Source organism: Perca flavescens, chromosome 1 (assembly GCF_004354835.1).
Source record: "Perca flavescens isolate YP-PL-M2 chromosome 1, PFLA_1.0, whole genome shotgun sequence".
Classification (NCBI taxonomy): Eukaryota; Metazoa; Chordata; class Actinopteri; order Perciformes; family Percidae; genus Perca; species Perca flavescens.
The window spans coordinates 30,598,540-30,619,061 of NC_041331.1; the positions used below are offsets into that span (position 1 = coordinate 30,598,540).

General features: G+C 39.8%; 1 protein-coding gene across 1 annotated transcript in view; it reads left to right on the forward strand.

Annotated features, from left to right (window-relative positions):
* mdga1 (MAM domain containing glycosylphosphatidylinositol anchor 1) overlaps window positions 1–20,522 on the forward strand; it is a 189,392-nt gene that overhangs the window by 150,402 nt on the left and 18,468 nt on the right. Inside the window, exons 12-16 of the mRNA XM_028586466.1 lie at window positions 2,288–2,468; window positions 2,605–2,628; window positions 5,267–5,419; window positions 5,548–5,709; window positions 15,296–15,426. Of these exons, the coding sequence (XP_028442267.1) occupies window positions 2,288–2,468; window positions 2,605–2,628; window positions 5,267–5,419; window positions 5,548–5,709; window positions 15,296–15,426 (651 nt within the window). The remainder of the gene's footprint in view (window positions 1–2,287; window positions 2,469–2,604; window positions 2,629–5,266; window positions 5,420–5,547; window positions 5,710–15,295; window positions 15,427–20,522) is intronic.

The following is a 20,522-nucleotide window of genomic DNA, read 5'->3' on the forward strand; positions in this document are numbered from 1 at the left end:
CCCATAATGCAATAGTTTTTGCCCACAGCAGCATCATGATTGAAGAGTTTGCTGGGAAAAGGAAAATATTAGTTACCGAGCAGATGGGAAGATTTTTGGAACAATTATTGTGAATTAGAGAGGGGGACGTACTATTTATTGGAAAGAAATGTGTTCTATATTTGGAATATACAATAATTTTGCATGCATTGTACCTGCTGTAGTGCTAGGCGTGAGAAGGATGTTCCATGATTGGCAAGAGAGGGGGCAAAAAGTTGGAGAAACTGAAAAATAGAAACAGCCAGACTGGCACTGACAAAAGAAGATTTAACAGCCATTAGTAATAATAATTCAATAATAATAATAATTCAATTTTATTTATAGTATCAAATCATAACAAAAGTTATCTCGAGACACTTTACAGATAGAGTAAGTCTAGACCACACTCTATAAATTCCAAAACCCCAACAATTACAGTAATTCCCTCAAGAGCAAGCATTAGCAGTGGCTATTGCGACAGTGGCAAGAAAAAACTCCCTTTTAGGAAGAAACCTCGGCAGACCCAGACTCTTGGTAGGCGGTGTCTGACGGGCCGGTTGGGGGCGTGATGAACAGTGGTGATAATAGTCACATTAGAAGTCACAGTGACATTTCATTAGTGGCTGGATTCCAAGTATGTTGCCCTGCACAAACTTACAGGGATCGGGCTGTGGCTGCCATATGGGACTCGCACAATAATTGGAGTCATACCACATTCTTTGCAGCCTAGGCAGGAGTCACCATGGTCTTGTCAATAGAAATGATCAGCTCAGTCTAGCTAAGTTTGAATTTGTGGTGGTGAGTAGACATCCAATGGGAATAGCACACCTCAACTTGAGTGTCAGAGGACAGGAGGAAAAGCAGATTTTACTGTGGCGATGTCAGAGCATACAGTACTGTAGCAATTATAAGGAAAGTTATGGGATGCATCAATGCCTCTATGACTTACCAAACTGCCAAACTCTTACTCTTTGGACTGGAGGAGCTGAGTCGAAGCAAAACAGCAAGCATGCACGTTTAATCCTTTTTTTATATACTTTGTTTTTGTTGTTGTTTTTTGCAAACTGTACTATCCCACAAAATTGGAATAGAAAGATTGTTATAATAACTTTTTTGATATATCATATTTACATCTATCAACTTTTGTAGTCAACTTTCATTCGGCTCTGTGCTGTAGATATTAACCATACACACAAAAGCACATGCACACACACACACACACACACACACACACACACACACACACACACACACACACACACACACACACACACACACACACACACACACACACACACACACACACACACACACACACACACACACACACACACACATATCTGCTGCATGCATTACCTGATAATGGCATGCTGTGGGTGTACTAAGGTGTTATGGTGGAGTGGCTGACCTAATGCATTAGATTGAGCTCACTGTCAGGTCTTTAAGTAGCTGGGATCAGAGGCAGATACACAGCTAATGGATCCTTCTCTCCGTGGGTGGAATAACACAGCAATAGCTCTATTTAAAGTGGTGCTAACAAAAAAAATACCCCAAACTTAACTTTCAAAAACTAAGAAGACAACAACTGGACTGGATAAACATCATAACAATTTTTAATTGCATATTAATTCCTGTAATGTACAGCCAATTCAATTTATGAAACTGTTTGGGATTTAATGTCAGTAGGTTGCAAAGTGAAAGAAATATGTCTTTAATTTCCAGCATTGCAGTAATATGTATTGAGTTCTTGTGCTAGCAGTGGGCAATAGTATATTAGGTTAGAAATCACACAGCGTGCTTAGTACATTAACACAGGTATGTTGACTGGATCACAAACTGCTTCAAAAACACTAAGCAAACATCTATGATCATTGTTTTACCACATGCTGTAATCACATCTGAGTAGACACTATTTTTGCCAGGAAAAATATGATCTTTAACATGAGTTTGACTTTGTTTGCCTGTTTACATAACATTGCATTAAAGTGTATTAGCAGTGGTACACTATACTGTAGGAGCAGTTAATATTGCAGCGAAAATCCTCCAGATCAGAGATAAACCAGAGCTTTGTGTACTTACTGGGGGTGAGTTTTATTACCTGAGCATATCAACATGAAGTAGTAGAGATGAGGGTAAAGATGGTATGAAGAATCATCATCTTTTTTGTGTACTGTGTGTGTGTATTTTTTTTTTTGCGTATTTGTGAGTAAATAGTTTAACAGGTTTGCATCTTCCCTGCTTGTGTGTGTGTTCACCTGTACAAATCTAGAACAAGCAGAACCTGCTGTCGAAGCAGATAGACCTCAAGGGCAAGGAGCCAGAGAAGGGTGTGCTGATATCCTACACCATATCAGACCTGAGAATCCCTCTGTCCTACGAGGTTCGACTGGCCCCCATCACCACCTACAGCACTGGGGACTACGTCAGTCGCATCATACAGTACTCGGAACGTGAGTCTAATTTAAAACTGTTTTTTATCAAACATCTATTTTGCGATATCGTTATCTTTAATTTTCATGTATGTACATTGTACAACCTAAGTGGATTGTGCATATCTGGGTGTTAATCAATATTATTTTCTTACAGCCTACACCTACCCAAGACCTTCAGGTGAGACTTCTTTCTTAACTACCATCCTCTGCTCTCCAACATTTCTACAAGGCACGTTGAATTTTGATGAAAGCTAATTTAGCTTGTATGCTGCAAGCATTGTCAGCACAAGTTTGTCAAGATTACAGCTTGTTGTTAGGGAGGAGAGTGTACCCCACTCTTCTCCACAGTGGGATGTGAGAAAGCAACTGATGGCTGGAAGCAGGTCTGACATTTAAAATGTCATCAAAGAGTGGCCATGATTGGAGGATATGAGACTGGTGTATGCAATGTAAGTGGTTAATGGATGTCCCCCTCTACCTACCTCTCTAGCCTGTTGAGGTGTATGGATCTTGTATGGTGTATCTGTTATTAAGAAACCCAAGCAAGAGTGAACCATAGCAATTCTGAGAAGGTCAATGCATGGGTTGTTGCAGAGAACATTTTTTCCTTGAACTGTTAGGACTCATCTTTGCAGTGTGGGAGGGACTAGGTGTCCTGCGTGTTGTGCATGCAATACATTTAAACGCACAGGTTTACTTTTTTCCCATCCGACAATCTCAACCGGCTGTTGATACTTTCTGAATATTTGAATTTGCATCATTCTGACAATGCAGCCTCACATAACAAATAATCTTTTCTCATCCATATGGAGTCAGATTTTGGCTGTTTGATATTGCCACATACATCGAGAAGGGAAAACATATATGTATATTTTGAGAAAGACCTCTTGTCTTGTTATGGCAGATAGAAGGGCTTCTCTCTGTGGTGTTGTGCACTTCATTGGCCCATCTGGAGGGCTCTGCCATTATCAGAGGCTTATTAAAAAAAATAAAAATCGAGGCAAGCGAGTACAACAGCTATCGAAAACCATCCAAGCTGACAGATTCCGTGAAAGCTTCCCGGGCACTCTCACAGTCCGCTGCAGATGCATATGGCTCGCGTTACCCACGAGGATGGCTTGTGTGTGCTTCTTTGTTTCAGAGAGCTAATCTATTACTATTCACACCCTGCTCCACTACATGCACTCCTTTCAATTTGCACTGTTGTTCTCGCAGTCTGTTCCAATCTGCTGTTGTTTTAATTGCCTCATCCTGGCGGAGCCAACTGCCACTCCTGCCAGAAAAATGCTGCGTGTCTCTTAATGAAGAAAATAGACAACATCCAATTGACTGAGAAAGAGAAAGGGATAGCAAGAGAGTTTAATCAAGTAATTTTCAATTATTTTGCCCATAAACCTTTTAATCAAAAGGCTGGTGGTTTGATCCCCAGCTCGACCTGTCTGCATGCCGATGTGTTGAGCAAGACACTGAACCCCAACTTTACCCCGATTGCCAGCGCCTTGCAGGGCAGCTCCACCAACATTGGTTCATGAATGGGTGTATGAAAGACAAATTGTAAAGCGCTTTGTCTGGTAAGGCAGAAAGGCGCAGTCCATTTACCATTTACCTACCCATGAATGTAAGCCCCCACTTTCCCCGTTTAGAAAAGTTGTAGCTCTCTACATATAAGACTCTTTTTTAAATCTTTTTTTCTTTCTTTTTATTATTAGTAGTAACTGTTTCTGTTGCGTGTCAGTTGCGTTTTCTATGTCTTTGCACACCAGAAATGTGTCTGACGCGGCACTGCTGCTGCTAGCCTTGTCTGTACACATGTATGTTCCCATTGATAAAATGAAATACCGTGTTAAACATAAATATATACTGATTTGATTACAGCAAAGACAACACCGGCAAAATAGGCTACAGAATATTTTGTTCTGTATTCACAGGTGCAATATTTGAAAATCAATAATTATTTATTATTATTTTTACATTTTAGATCTACATTTACGTGTATATCAAAACCTAGAGACTTTCAAACATCAAAATGTAATTTATTAAATTTATTTGTGTCAAAATGACATATAAACATCTTTTCGTGTTCTATTTTGCCTGGAAATGCTTCCAACACGCTGAAAAATAGGCGTCGGTCCTATTTCTAGCATGCACGCGTTTTCGTCGCAGCTCAGATGTGCGTGTCATGGAGGCAGTGTGCAAGCTCTAACCTGTTAACATGGGAGCCAAAATAAAAACGGACACGCCACGCAGCTGACACGCTCACGCCACGCAGCCAGTGTGTAAGCGGCCTTAGAACACGCTGTAGTGTAAAACAGGGTTCAGCAGGTCAACATCTCTTATAATTGTGCTCCACTGTGGGGTATTTTCAGAATATCTCCAGGCTAAGTGTCTTATTTTGTCAGAAATCTTGTAACAGTGAAACATTTTGATAAAGGCATTTCTTCTTCTTCTTCTGTTTTGTTGTTGTTTTGGTTTTACATTTGACACAGCCTGACCTAATATAATTAGTTACCTTTAAAATGTTCTGCATGTGGGAGTCATGCATTAGAATATGCATAATATGTGGAAGCCACTTTAAGTTTCACATTATACACCCTGCCTCCTACATGGTGCATATTACTTTGTCAGTAATTACCTGGCTTTCTGATCTTCACATTTGACGTGCATATTAGACAGGTTATTATACAGCTACAGTATATTGTTGGAATCTGTTTGAATCGGAAAAAAACAGTAGATTACTGTATTTCACCTGTAGTTTGTAATGTCACCTGCCTGACATTTCACTGATCTAATGTATATTTATCCCTCTCACATCCCAGACCATGTGTGCGGTTTTGAGGATGACAGGATCTGTGGTTTCTCTCAAAGCCGGAGTGATGTCTTTGACTGGACGAGACAGAATCACCTGACGCAGAATCCCAAGCGATCTGCAAATACCGGCCCCGAGACTGACCGCAGTGGAACCAAGGAAGGTGATGAAACTGGGGAATCATTTTATGTACAAGAATGCACAATTACAATTCATAATCACATAAAATCATTTAATTTTGTGTTGCATTTGAGACTCCGGACAATAAGAGTGTTGTCTTGTTGGTTTCAGGGTATTACATGTACATTGAAGCATCACGGCCACGTGTTGAGGGGGACAAGGCTCGCCTTCTTTCTCCACTTTTTAATTTGACGTCAGTCAGGGGCCCCAAGGGCTCCAGCAGAATCCCATACTGTGTCTCTTTCTACTACCACATGAAGGGCAAACATATTGGTGAGTAGTATAGCGGAGAATAACGCTTATAGACACACACACACACACACACACACACACACACACACACACACAGACTCTACCATATGAGAGCATCCATAAAACCACACATGGATGTACATTAGAGAGCCTGCTGACACTCAATACAATCTGGGTTCTCATATCGCTGGGCTTCTGTCAAAAGCTGAACTCTGTGCTTGACCCTAGCTTGTAGAGCTTGTCAGATACAACATTGTAGGTGTGTGTGTGTGTGTGTGTGTGTGTGTGTGTGTGTGTGTGTGTGTGTGTGTGTGTGTGTGTGTGTGTATGTGTATGTGTGCATGCATGTGTGAGAGAGAGAGCTAGAGAGAGAGAGAGAAGGAGGTATTACCAAAAGTTCAGTTTTTTGTATGTTTCTGTCTGTGCCTCAGTGTGTGTTTGGAGGTGGCTGAAGGGGGCAGTGGGTGTGTGATTGATGGCAGTGGCTAGACACAATCAGTCATTTGGGGGTGCTGTTCATCATAATATGCTCTGTCACACAGCTAGAATGCATATATCTTATAGCCTACCCACCTGCACACACACACACACACATACTGTATACACAGGCACGAAAAACATACAGTATAGTAAATGTTGCAAATACATGAAGGCACACCCACATTTATTCACAGATACACACACACACACACACACACACACACACACACACACACACACACACACACACAACGTTGATTTATGTGTCCATAGCCCAAGCATGCAGGCTTCACTGTAACATTTGTTACATTCTGACCTGCCCTGTCTCCAAAGGATGTTATAGTGTATAGAAGGGCACAATGTTTGTTTGTGAGCACGCCCAGATATGAGTATGTAATAATTATGAATTAGGGAATTAGGATATACTGATATACTGTATGATATAATGAAGCTCACTCATTCACTTCACGTTGACATAGTGTTTAGCCATGCTTTTTTTTCATTAATGGTCCTAATGTTTTTGATCCCCTGATTTTTCCTTTAGCACCACCATGAGATTGACATTTATAATTCAAAGTGAAATATCAACTATCGGATGTATTGCCATGTAATTTACTGGAGGATACATTCTAATGACTCAGGATCTTCTGACTTTTCCTATAGCGCTACCAATGGCTCCAATCCCAAATGTTTTCTCAAAAGCCCCAAATCTTTTAGTCTTTCAGAGGATGTAGCGGGCTCTGTTCTGTTTTAAAGCTAGAGTGAAGCTAGATATTGGTATCATCTGAAACATATACATCACACTCATGCAAATAATGAGTGGGTATCCACTAGTATCCCCTTTACAGACACACCCAATTTATGATAATCCCATGCAGTTTTTCCTTGGCTTCTATCACAAATGGTTTACAGATTTTTAGGCATTCTATTATGAAATTGCTTGAAAAATAGTGGAAATAGCTACTGTAAATGGAAAAAGAAATCTCCCAGAGGGAGCATGCCCCCCGGGCCCCACTAGGTGGTTGGTCTAAGCCCCGAATGTTTATAACATCTGGCTTCGCCCATGATTGTAAGCATGTTAGCATGCTGATTTGAGCTTTTATTATTTTTGAGCAAGTATAACCTTACAGACCCACTAGCATGGCTGTAAATGTTGAAACTTAATTTATACATTTGATGTGCACATCTCTGCAAGGTTCCAGTTTGGTGTGCGTGGCATGAAGCCGTCTGCATGTCTGTGACGGTCCCACTTGCAGCCAAAAAAAAGGTGACCATGCCGACTGTACACATAGCAACGTGCCTACTGTGCAGGCTCCACTTGTTCCACTCTCTGGTCCAATTGGTGGTGTATGCACCTCTAGCTGATTTGCCAAAAAAGAGAAGGCGAAGAAGAAGAAGAAAAAAAGAAAAAGTGGGATGAGGACAGTAACGGCAGAACTTCATAAAGTTCAAAAGACAGTTAGAGCCGGACTGTTAAAGGAGAAAATCCACCATCTTTAAAGGCATACAAAGACCACCAACCGCCACCAACTGAAATAGAATGTTGATTGGGAAATGCAAGCCAGACCGATGCTTGCAAGTCCTTGGACGCCGAAAGCAGTCTGAGACAATTGGCGTATCCCTTGTCCCAGGTTTGTTTGCTTTTGTCACTTGATTGCACCACTGATTAGTTTGAAGTGCCTAATCAGTATTCAGTTATTAATCAAACACGGTGAAAAGTTGATAATAAACATCTCACCTGCATGTGGGCAGTGACAATATTTAGTGAGACTATTCACATAGACAAAGATTTGAACATGTCAAATCGTAGAGGTGGTGGACCAAATTAGAGCTTAAAGTTGAGTGAATATTGGACATGTCTCTAATGGGATACTCTTTCTACGGTGTTCCCGCTGAATGTGTAAGTGGGCAGTTGTTTGATAAAATGCTAGCAATCAGCACTTGATGAATCAATACTATAACAACCTCGGAAATCATCGGCTATCAGTCTTATGATGATTAAGCCTTAGGGGGCAACGGCCAATATTTGGGATATCCGGTGTAGCATGCGGATATCCAGGTCAAGACTTCCTCTTCCTGGTGCCGGGTCCGATTAGCAACTTGAGACGCGAGAATGGAATTGGAGTAGAGAGACGGCGTCTCTATAAACAGATATCTGCATATGAATGCAGATTTTTTTTTTTAAACTAAATTGTCACCAGACAATTGCTCGGATTCCCTACAGATTCCACATTCATATGCAGATTCATTGTTTCATTGTTCATAGAGATTTATAACATACTAGTGCTAGTTTCATGTGCATTTTGGAATTATTATCCCCCTAGTGTTGGAAAAGATGTTAACAAAAAAGAGAATATTACTACTTCCCTTATACATTTCTGGTTACCTATTACTTTTCTACTTATTTGGTTAAATGTATGGCTATTTAAGCCTCATATAACAGAATTCAGCATGTTAGAATTTAAAGCACATTATGTGTTATCTGTGGTGGATGCTCCAGCAATTGTATTTTGCATTTTGTTCAATGTCTTTTAGGTGTTTCACAGCCAAACAATGAGACAAGACAATGCTACATCAGTCACACAGCGCTTTCTTATACAATTAGTACATTTTGTTACCAGTTACACCCAGCTCTGCTACAAGCCCTCCCTCAATTTACTCTGTTGTTCTCCCAGTATGTTCCAATCTGTTGTCACTTTAATTGCCTTACCTTGGCAGAGCTCACACTCCTGCCAGGGAGACACAGTGTGACTCTTAATGACGAAAAGAGACAAGATGAGGATAAGACAGAGGGGGTCAGTGAGAGGAGAAATGAGACGAGAAGAGTGAGGGGAGGATGGGGGTGGGCCAGCCTTGGAAAGCAAAAAAGGAGGCTTAATAGAGAGAGAGAGAGAGAGAGAGAGAGAGAGAGAGAGAGAGAGAGAGAGAGAGAGAGAGAGAGAGAGCAAAAAAGTGTAAGGAGACATAGAAGGGAGGTAGAAAAAAGAGGCTAGAAAAGAGAGTTCCAGGAGAGGCCATCAACTTGTAAATGTTCAGAAATAGAGTATACAACAAGTAGTGCTTTAGGCTGAAGCACTCTAACTAGTTTCAATGTGCTCAATCACATATAGTGTTAAAGCAGTGTAAAGTGTTAAAAGGGCTGTATATGTCAAAAGCATTCAGATACTTTGACCCAAAGAAACTTTTAGAAATGCTGTTGAAATGTTGCTCTTTTCTGACCCACATATGTTAGCTGTTTTATAATCATGAGATTATGTGAATACGAAACAAGTAAAAGTATTCTTTTGAGGATTTTGCTAAATGAGGAAAGAAAGCATAATGTTCTTTGACTATGGATGTTAGGTTTGAAACAGGCTAGCACCGTAAATCAAGACCTCCCAATATGATATGTTTTGTTTTTCACCTTAATGTTTCTCCCAGGGCTTGCTTGCAGCTACAATAAACAACATTTAATTAGTTTTGTTTGGTATTGGGTAGTAATTTAGACTGGCTCAGGATTGCAGAGAGCCACTGGCAAGCTTACTTGGAATCACTGGATTATTTTCTTTTCAGTGATGGAAAGCATATTGGAGTTTGAGGTTATTTAAATGTTGCACCTCTTGTTTCAGATTGCACATTTATTAAGTAAGACTTTTAGTTTGCTGGATGGATGTTTACAGGTCTGTGTGGAAAAGGAATGGGGTGCCACTGCCTATGTGGCAAGTTAGCTGTATTAACGCTACTTACTGTTTAAAAAGTGTCCCTACAAACATTTTAGCTTTAGATTCTCATTTTATGGAAACCATTTTGATCCGCTTGTTGTCTTGCAAGGTTAGAGTTAGATTTGTCTCTTTTCTCATGCTCCTAAATTGGTTATTTACTCAGAATGTTTTGCTTGTTGTTGTTTGGAGGCAGAAGCCAGAACACAGACTTTAATTCTTAGTGCACAGTTTATCATAGCTTTGGCTCTTAGGCTAACCAGCACTAAAATCAGAGGACAAACAGGACATGGACCATATTTAGGTGCAGTAGACAGAGGTCCAATTCGGGCCTACTTCTGATTATCAAAAGAAAGACAGAATAACTCATTTGAGTTCAAGTACAGCAGCGTGTGTGTACTTCTGTCTGTGTGTGTGGCTGTGTATCTTTGCTGTCCTTCCGACTCACAATTCTACAGAGAGACGTATGGCTGATAGAGCCGTGCCTTCTCCTCTGCCTCTGTGACACTCTTACCAGCATACTCTGCTTTACCTTAGTCCAATCAATAGACTGCTTATCAGAGTCCTCTTCTCTCTGTTGTGTGTGTGTGTGTGTGTGTGTGTGTGTGTGTGTGTGTGTGTGTGTGTGTGTGTGTGTGTGTGTGTGTGTAGGTGGTGATGGTGCTACAGAGATAGGGAGAGAGAGAGAAAGAGAGAGAGAGAGAAAGGGTGATGAGGAAGAAGACAGTGAGGCTCAGATATGTAGAGGCAGAATGAGAGAGTGGGCTGCACAGGTGAAAGGGGGCTACACCCGCATTAGACATCATTTCTCTCCATTATATAACTACAGTGCTGTGGTGCCCATGTCCTTTCAAATTCAATGTGATGACCAGTTGCATGCAACTCTTTTATGTTGCTATTATGACTGCAATATCAGTACATCAATTTTACCACCTTTATTTTTACCATTTTTAAACCTGCTGTTTGCTGCCTGCTGTTGCAATAGTCTGACATGTTGGGAACATAAGCTTATTTGCTTTCTTGCTGAGAGTTAGATGAGTAGATAAATACCACTGTCATATATATCTGTTCAATGAGAGGCCAGCAGCCACTTAGCTTAGCTTAACATATTTACGGATACAGCTGGGTTGGTCTCAAATTAACAAAATCCGCCTATCAGCACCTCTAATTAACACTAATTAACATGTTATATCTTGTTTGTCTTATACAAAAACTGAAGTGTAAAAACGACAAGGTATGGTTTTATGAGGAAATATATGCAGGACTAGGCAGACTGACTTCCTGGAGGCTATGTTGGTAGCCTGGCAACTTCCTAGTGATGACGTGAGGTTTTCCTGTCTTAATGCTAAGCTAAGCTAAGCTAACCAGCTGCTGCATCCAGGTTCACTTTTTTTTGGGATCTTGTCATCTCCCAGCAAAGAAGTGAATAAGAGTATTTCCCACAATGCTAAACTGTAGCAAAACCATTGGTTTTGACAAATCTTACAGATTTTGATCTAAGCACATCTTTGAATTAACCTAACAGTCATGTTTCGTTAAATCAGTGTGCATGTTTCTAACTGGATCGACAGTTTGCTTCCCACTGCTTCTTTCTCACTACTGCATACAGTTACCCCCAACATGTTTTAGAAAAGAGAAGTCTGGAGTGCTTGGAAGTTCAAATAAATCATGCTCTTGCTCTTTGAAAGGGGAACACAAAAGTTCAGAAGAGATAAAAAAGGTCCAAGTCACTTTTCTTCAAAACATTTAAAAAGTCTTTATTTCATATCGAAATCTTAGTACATTAAAAATAGAACTGAGGACAGAGGCAGAGATGTATTTTGTTTGTTAAATGGCTGTTGCCTCAACTCCTCTCTCCTCTGCGCTGTTCCTCGACTCCTCGGCTCGAATCTCCTGTGGGCGGGACTAAGACGCGAGAAGGGGAATCGAGGAGAGGAATTGGGGATGCACAAACTGGGAAATGGGAAAGGCCCATGGTGTGTACTAAAGGTAACCTGTGTCTTGAGGACTACACCCTGAAGAAGGCTGTTAGTGCCGCTACGCGTGGGTGCCCAGTTCTGTTTTTAATTTACTAAAATTTCAATATGAAATAGCCATTTAAAAAAGGCTTTTGAAATTTTTTTGCAAGAAGAGTGCCTTGTATCTTTTTTTTAAATTTTGAACCCCCAACATGTTGTTTAAAGGTGGAGTCTGTGATTCTAATCCAATACACAAATTCAGCATATATCTCCTCACGGTCCACGAGCTGTCCGTTTTGTGTGTGCTGAAAAAAAGGCCAGTGTTCATACACAGCCCTGGCTCTGTAAATGGGAAGCAGACAAAGTGGCTCAGACCGAGCCACACAACACTATTCTGTTCATGCTTGTGCGCAGGGGAAAGGCCATGGATGTATAAAGAGAAAGGCTGTTGGATCGGGAGGGACGGTAAATCTGGCACATGCTAACAATCAAACATTACACTTTCCTTATTCACACCTCTCTTGTGAGTGGGAAGTTAATTACTGCCAGCCTGCTGCTTATTCTAAGGTTTGCAGAACATTAGCTCAAAAATACACACACACACACACACACGCGCAACAGAATGACAATTATGTTTATGTGCAAGCATATATCTATGCACACACTCATAATGTATGTCCACACACATACACACACACACACACACACACACACACACACACAACAGAATGACAATTATGTTTATATGCAAGCATACATCTATGCACACACTTATAATGTATGTCCACACACATACGTACACACACACACACACACACACACACACACACACACACACACACACACACACACACACACACACACATACATACACTCATATGTACATTATATAACACACAGATACCATGCCCCCTGCCTGCATATTTGTTTAAGAGACTGGTGGTTGGTTAATGTTCCAATTAAGAGCAGGCTGAGGATCATTAAGAAGACAAATGATTCTCTCACACCTTAGAGACCAGAGAGAGAGAGAGAGAGAGAGAGAGAGAGAGAGAGAGATCAGGATTCAGGACTCATATTTATGTCATGTTTCCAAAGTAGTTACAAATATTCTTTTAAGGATTTAAACCAATAATAAATGTAATAGCTGACAACGTTTCGGGGCAAATTTAATTATGATGTGGCAGTGACTTGATAATGTAGAATAAAGGAAACTTCATTTTCTTAGAACCTCTCTCCATCAAATAGTCATGATCAAAACATACAATCCAAGTTTATACTTTAATTAAGTCACAATATACATAGACTGTTGGAATAAAGGAATTCAGTAAACTTTATTTTTTGCAATTGCATTCATAGTAACAATTTAGATGTAATGATAAAGTTTTCGAAGGTCTTGTATTTGTAGAGAGAACTTCATCCAAGGGGCCTCACACATTTCATTTCCACCTAAATGTCATCCACATACAGTATCTGACCTTAGAGCTTCACCCTAGCATATGCAGTATGCAACGCATTTGTTTCCACTTCCTATATAAATAAGGTGAGGTTCACAGGATATGCATATAGAAGTAAAGGCAATTTAAATTAAACATACGTGGTGCTCAAACCCAGGTATAGCAGTACATTCTGTTGCTTAGATTTTGGTCCCCTTGACTTTGTGTAAATAAATCCTTCATTATCTATCTGCCGTTTCAGTCAGGAACAGTCTTGTCATAGATTTTACCATTTATTACAACAAATGGAAATACAGCTATGCTTGGCGCTGATGGCTCCGCTCTTGATAATGCTCCCTGGACTAGCCAAGCAGCATGCTAAGCTGAGACAGGGAGCACCATGCAGAAACCCCCCTGTATACAAGAGTGAGCCAAAAGAAAGACATTGAAAATCATTTTAAAATTTGATGTATGTTAGGACTCTGAACTAGGAAGGTGAAGGCTGCGGTGGTGGAGGCAAAGCATTGCCAGCAGCATCAGTGAGTGAAGCAGCGTCAGTGTAGCAGGGATCAGTGAGGAGGGAGTTAAAAGGATCGCCTTGATGTGAGAATGGCTGTGATTGGAGTGTGTATGATAGGAATGATAATTCAATTAGCAGGCGTATGACTTCCGTGTCCTGCATGAACTAACGCTAAGCTTAATTAAATTTTGACAATTTGATCAAAATATTGTGAGAGTATTAGCCAGCCAGCAGTGAGTACATGGTGATGAGAAAGATACCATATTCAAACTAGTTACACATTTCCGGTCACTCGCTAAAATATTTTTTTGTATATTATGCTAGTTTTTAATGAATATTAGCAGGACAGTATGTGTCAATATGTAAGTGACTGTAGGTAAGGAGGTTTTTGAGTTCTGTTATTTTGGTACATATTAGTATTTTGAGTTAAGCCAATTTTTGTTAAATTGTCTAACCAGAAGTGCTTAAGCAGTGATTAAATAACATATGCTAAAAGAGGCGCTGGTGAGCATTCTTGACCAGTTTGGAGCAGTTAGTCGTCCAGGTGAGGTCCCGTGAGATGTGGATCCCCAGGAGTTTGAAGCAGTTCACACACTCCTCCGCCACACCGTTTATGTGGATGGGTGGATGAGTGTTTAATCATATGAATTCCTGTGCACTTATTTACCTTCAGGCAGAATGTTTCATATTATTTGTTGTCAGTTTCGTTACACCATTTGTTGTTTAATTTGTGAAACGTTTTGGTGTTAATTTAACATGCACTTTAGTCAGAGAGCTTAAGAGATAACAATAATAATTGTATACAGAAATAAATATATACAAATCCACAGATAATCTTTTTATATGGAGCTTCCTGTGTAACCCTTGCTGTCGGTCCAGATTCCCCCAAGGTCTGGTTCCGGTGACATTGATGGCAGCTAGATATTTAGTGATGTTGGGTGAATTTATGCGAATGACAATGGCAGAACAGAGCTTGCTCCTCGTATGGTAAATTCTTGTGGGGCTGTAAGACATGAATTAGCTTCCCCGGGATGAAAGCAGTGGTCACAATCAATTACCTTCTGTTTCTCTTGAGACTGTAAACAATCACTTACATTTTTGTTAGTACTGTGGGACCTATCCTTACTTGGTCACTTATCTTGATGTAGATGATAAAGAGGTGGACACACATGATTGTTAGGCCAGTTACAGTTTGGATTGAAGCATCTGAACTGATTAGATCTGATTAGATCTCTTTTTATTTTTTCTAATCTACTGTGTATGTGCACTGTTTGTAGGAAAGCAATGACCTACATTGCATTACATGTGCCTGCACATTGTGTCAATATATCTGTATATGTTGATGGATATAAGTCATTATGTGTGGGTCGTTATGTTTACAGTAAATGTTTCGCCTTTTGATTTCAATAACCTTATCTGTTAAGTCTGTTCCAAGCTTAACATAACTCAGTATCAGTCTTTGCTTACTGACAGTTTCTAATGATCCATACTGTCTGTGTGTATGCGTATTTTCCACAGGCACTCTCAATGTTCTTCTGAGAGTGAGAGGCATTGCTGCTGTGGACACGGTGGTGTGGAGCATATCTGGTCATCAGGGCCCAGACTGGAAGAAAGCGTTTTGTGACATCAGCCCCAGTGGACCCTTCCAGGTAATGGCTTGGCTATTACTTTTCTTCCAAACATAGAGAATAATACAATTAGAAAATGAATAATACAACAGTGAAGAAGGTGCTAGTAATCTTAAACCAGCAGTATAATATTTTGGAATATGTCTGTCGTTATAGAAAAACATACGTAGAACAGACCAGAGGATGTAACCTAAGAGCTTGTGAATGCTCGTAACGCTCCCCCTGCCCTTTCAGTCACACTAAGCAGATGAGATGTGTTGCATAATTTGGCCTAATGATATGACCCGGTCAACTGTTAAGAGTTGAGTACTGTTTTCCTAATGTTAAAGACCTCAACCTCTGAATAAAAATCAGCCTCCAGCGCTGGCCTCTTGAGGGTTAATTTCCAACACTTGCCGACAGAATTGTCAGGTCTTCTTTATCTTGCTCAGGGAAGAAGAAAAAAGAAAAAATTGAATTATATGATTTTTATATTCCCTGTATTCCTTTTTTTCTGTCATGTCCCTCATCTCCGAGACTTTTTCTCTACTGTGTCTTTACCCAAGAGGAAGGCTTCCACTGCAGCATAGATAGAACAGGAGGGGGTGTATACTCTGGTGGCTGGGAATCAAGGGAAGAATTTGGCTTGAAACTCTGCTTGAAATTTGATTAATTTTAAACAAGAAATTCTCAACAGCAGGGGCGTGCACAGGTATGGGCTATTGTTGCCCCTCTTGTGAAAGAGCCTAAATAAACTTTTCTTTCTTTATTTTAAATTTTTTTGCTGTGGTGGCTGCATTATAACGACAATACGGCAATCATTACTAAAGTTAAATCAACTTAAATTGCTATATCATCCAATCTTGCCCTCAGCGATGCCCTCTGCCCCCAGTCACGTGACTTTGTTTATATTCTCACACACGGAGCACCGCAAATGAAAGAGGGAAAGCCAAGCCCTTCTGCCTTCACGTGAATTGTTTAAGTTATGGAGATTATGACAAATGCCCTGTGAATAGTAACCAAAAAATCCACTTGAGCTTTGAATAATGTGCAGCTTCAGCTTGCAAAGTTTGCATCACGTCGTGCAGCATTGCCTTAGCTATAGTACTGTAAAATGCTACATTACCAACCAAAGCTAATGACAGCCTATGTTGCAGCAGCAGGCTAACATAGCTACTTTACGTCCGTTACATTAGTGTGTGCGTTCTGTAGACAAGAGAGAGGCTCAGGGATGTGATGGTTTGGGCTCTTGAATCATGCTAGGTTATACGTTGTTTACGGTCACTATGTTTTGTGAGTTTTCAACCAACAATTAGATGTGACGTTAGTGAAAGTGAAAGGTGCCTTATTTTGTTATTAGATGATAAATTAATGTCCCAATTGGTTAATGTAATAAACTTTGAATTTAAAAAAAAGAAAAAAATATAGCCTAATGTTAGTTTTGTGTGCTTAAGTATGCCTTAACAACAAAGACAACTGAAGAAGAGAGAGAGAAAGAGCTCAAAGAAGCAGCTAAAAGATCTGCAACTTTGCAGAGCTGGAATAAAACTGCTAGCAGGCCAGCTGTGAGAGAAGCATTTGATAATGTCAAGCAACCATCCTACATTATTAATTTAATGTGAAGTTGGCCTATTTTATCAGAAGCATTTTCTTTAAGTTGGAGTAGGGTAATAACTCATTAAAACAAATGTTTCATTTAATAATAAACACAGTAAATTGTGTCTATGCCCTGTATAGCATTGTGAATTAGTTGAGTAAAATACTTTTACTAGCTGTAGTCGTGTTGTAATTGTTCTTTATAATTTATATATATATATATATATATATATATATATATATATATATATATATATATATATATATATATATATATATATATATATATATATATATATATATTTATTTATGGTGCCAAATCATAACATTAGTCATCTCATCCAGAATCATTGAGTGCAGCCACAGTCTAAAGGTCAACTGGCAGCACTAGTGTCAGTGTTCATTTTTTTAGCAGTGAAAAGTTACTTTATTCAGATTATAATAATTATATTCAAGTTGAGGCTTACCACAAGGCTCCAGACCAGAGAGGGAGGGAGAGCATGTGGAGTATCACTCAACAAATCAGACGGCTACATAATGAGAGTGGTGAGTGTTCCTATTAAAGCGTCATGTCAGTAAAGCGTGATAAGGAAAAAGATAGATGCTGCAGCCAATAGTATTCTTAACTTGAAGTTACATTATACTGTAGAACCTATTCAGAATTATGTTTCCTTTGGAGACATCTCCATCTTTTAATGCTGAACGTGGTGGGGGAGGGGTGGGGGGGCAATGGCAATGGCAATTAGAGCAATGGCCCCTCCAAATGTCCCTGCTCAACAGCAGTGACATTTAAATCTCCAAAGAATCAGATAAACTTTACTTTTGCCACCTCTTATAGAGTGATGTCAAAGTTTACACATTACCAAATTCTCTTTCCTGTTCCTTGGTGGAGGCACAATATCAACAGGCGTTAGAAATAAACAAATGTTTTTAGCAGTGGAGTGGCAGCAAGGTTAGAAAAAGTACTCTCTGTTGGCAAGCATCTGCCCTGTTAGTGCCCCTGCCAGCCACTGAGTGTCAGGACGTGAGCAATGAGAGAGTTGGCCCACTGAAATCAATATGGTATCACATTATTATTTATCAAGCCTCACACATTTGTGGGAATAGTAGTACTAATGAAATCCAATGCAAAATATGATGAATATAAATTAAACCCATAGGGTGTATTTTTTCTTTCTTTTATTAAATAAATGTGGGTACTATACAGCATTTTGACATTTTATTACTTAGAAAGTATTGATAAATGAGGACCTTTGAGTGAAAATTCAGCTCATTTTCTGCTGAATGTCAGCAGGAAAGCCTTTCCACACAGAAGCCAGCATGCATATACCCACTGTCACAAGAAAGAAATGTGATATTTTAAAATAATGTGTGAAGGGATCAGGTATCAGCCAAATGTGGCCAATCCAAATTAAATGCAGTTTCTTATCCCTTGCCATTAAAACATTGTAACAACAGAATTTCAAAATGGAAAAGAGAGCACTGGTATCAGATCAGTACTCTGTATTGACCAAAACCCTAAGTACAGTATCGAAATCATTATCAGGAGAGAGAAATGATGATCAGTGCATACAGGATGTTATTAAGGAGTGTGGGTTTGTTTACCCCATATAGATGATGACATTCACTGGGAACTTTTTGCAGTTTTCCCCTCATTTTGTATTAAATTATGAGGTTCAAATACTTCATTTTTGTGATTTGTTATGCTCTAATTTGTGCTGGATTAGCTTGTCTGCTGGTATGTTAATGAGTAAGCTTTGTGATGCAAAGTAAAAAAACATCTCTTTCGAACCACCCAAACCACCTAGTTCCTTTCAAGACTATGCTTAACATGATTTAAAACTAATGTGAACCATTTCTCATGTCTAACATTCTGACCAAGCTCAAATTAAGCTTGTGGGGTACAGCATTCCCTAGTTTGAGCTGAACTATAATGTTTCCTTATTTAAGTTCACCAGATGTTTACTGTACACATTCAGTCAATAGTAGAAGAAAATGGTCTGGGAGACATGACAGAGGATGCGCCTGTGTTTGAGCACTGTCTGTTGACACATCATTAAGGTCCCTTTTGGCTCTTCGGCAGCTGCGCTTGCAGTTAGCTCTTCCCTGTTGGGATGTGGCCGAGTAAACTTTATGACTCAGACCTCCCTTCTGACTGGACATGATGCTTCCTCTCTCACTCATTTTTCCAGCCTTTTTCACTCTGTGTCTATTTGCAAGCGTGTGTGTGTGTGTACCTCCGTAAGTTTACAACCCAGCAGATAGGTGGGAGAAAAAAAGTGAGGGCAAAAAATGATGATGGGTCTTGTTTTACGTGCCTCTATCCTCCTGTGTGTGTTTCTCGATCTCTTTCTGTTTCTGTTATTTGCTGCTCATCTTTTTCTCTGGCCCTGTGCTGGGAGAGGCGGACCATTTGGGTCGATTGTTGCCCTGTTCCACTCCACGCCCCCCCCCCCACCACCAGCACCTCCCTGTCCAGTCTCAAGGCTGATGACTTATGGCTCTAAAATCAACACACACAGGAAAGAGAGTCTTCAACTGTTCATACACAAAACCCTACACACACACACACACACACACACACACACACACACACACACACACACACACACACACACACACACACACACACACACACACACACACCTTCTCTTTTCATGTATCTGTCCCCATTATTTTACACAAAATAACATGCACACATACAGACAAACTCTTTTTTTAAACACACACACTAGTCTCCTATCCCCTGCAGCAATTAGCTATGACAGGTCAATTAACAGGCTTATTTATGAGCAGGGGATGCCTGCTAGTTGTGTTGTAATGATTCCAGATACTCCCTGTACGTGCATGGGCAAAATTGAATCCATGATGAATGTGGGTGTAAGGCCTGAGCTGGGGGCTGCATTTGCTCTTCATTAACTATGCCTCTGCAACACCATGTTTCTTTCACCATTAAAGGCAAAATCAAGTCGGAAACAGAGGGCATACTGTATGTTTTAGGGATCCTCTGTAATCTTGAATAGTGGCAATTGTACCATATTTGCATGTTAATGAGTCTCTTAGACAAAAGTTTTAAACTACTGCACACACACAGACACACATACTCAGTATACATGGCTATCTATTTCTTCCCCTACACATGTGGCGAACTTGGTGACATTTCTTAACCAGTCACACTTTGTGGGCCGCCCTCGTTTGTTCAATGCATCTTGTGGTAGAGAAAGCTAACAGGTTGGTCATGATGCACCTTTTCGTCCAATCTTATATCATCTTTTTATCTGATTTATTAAATTGTATCTTTAGTCCAGGTTAAATCAGTTCAAATTATATATTTTTAGTTACTAACCACTAACTAGTATTGTTCCACATATGTGCTTTAAAATAAGAGAATGGCCTATAGTACGACATGATGCTCACCCAACAGTGTTTACGTTTGGAAAAGGAACACAAACTAACTAAACTAAAAATTACAATAAGCTAATTATAAAGGGATTAAAATCAATATACATAAATTACAATTAAGGGATTTTATCAGGTGGAGT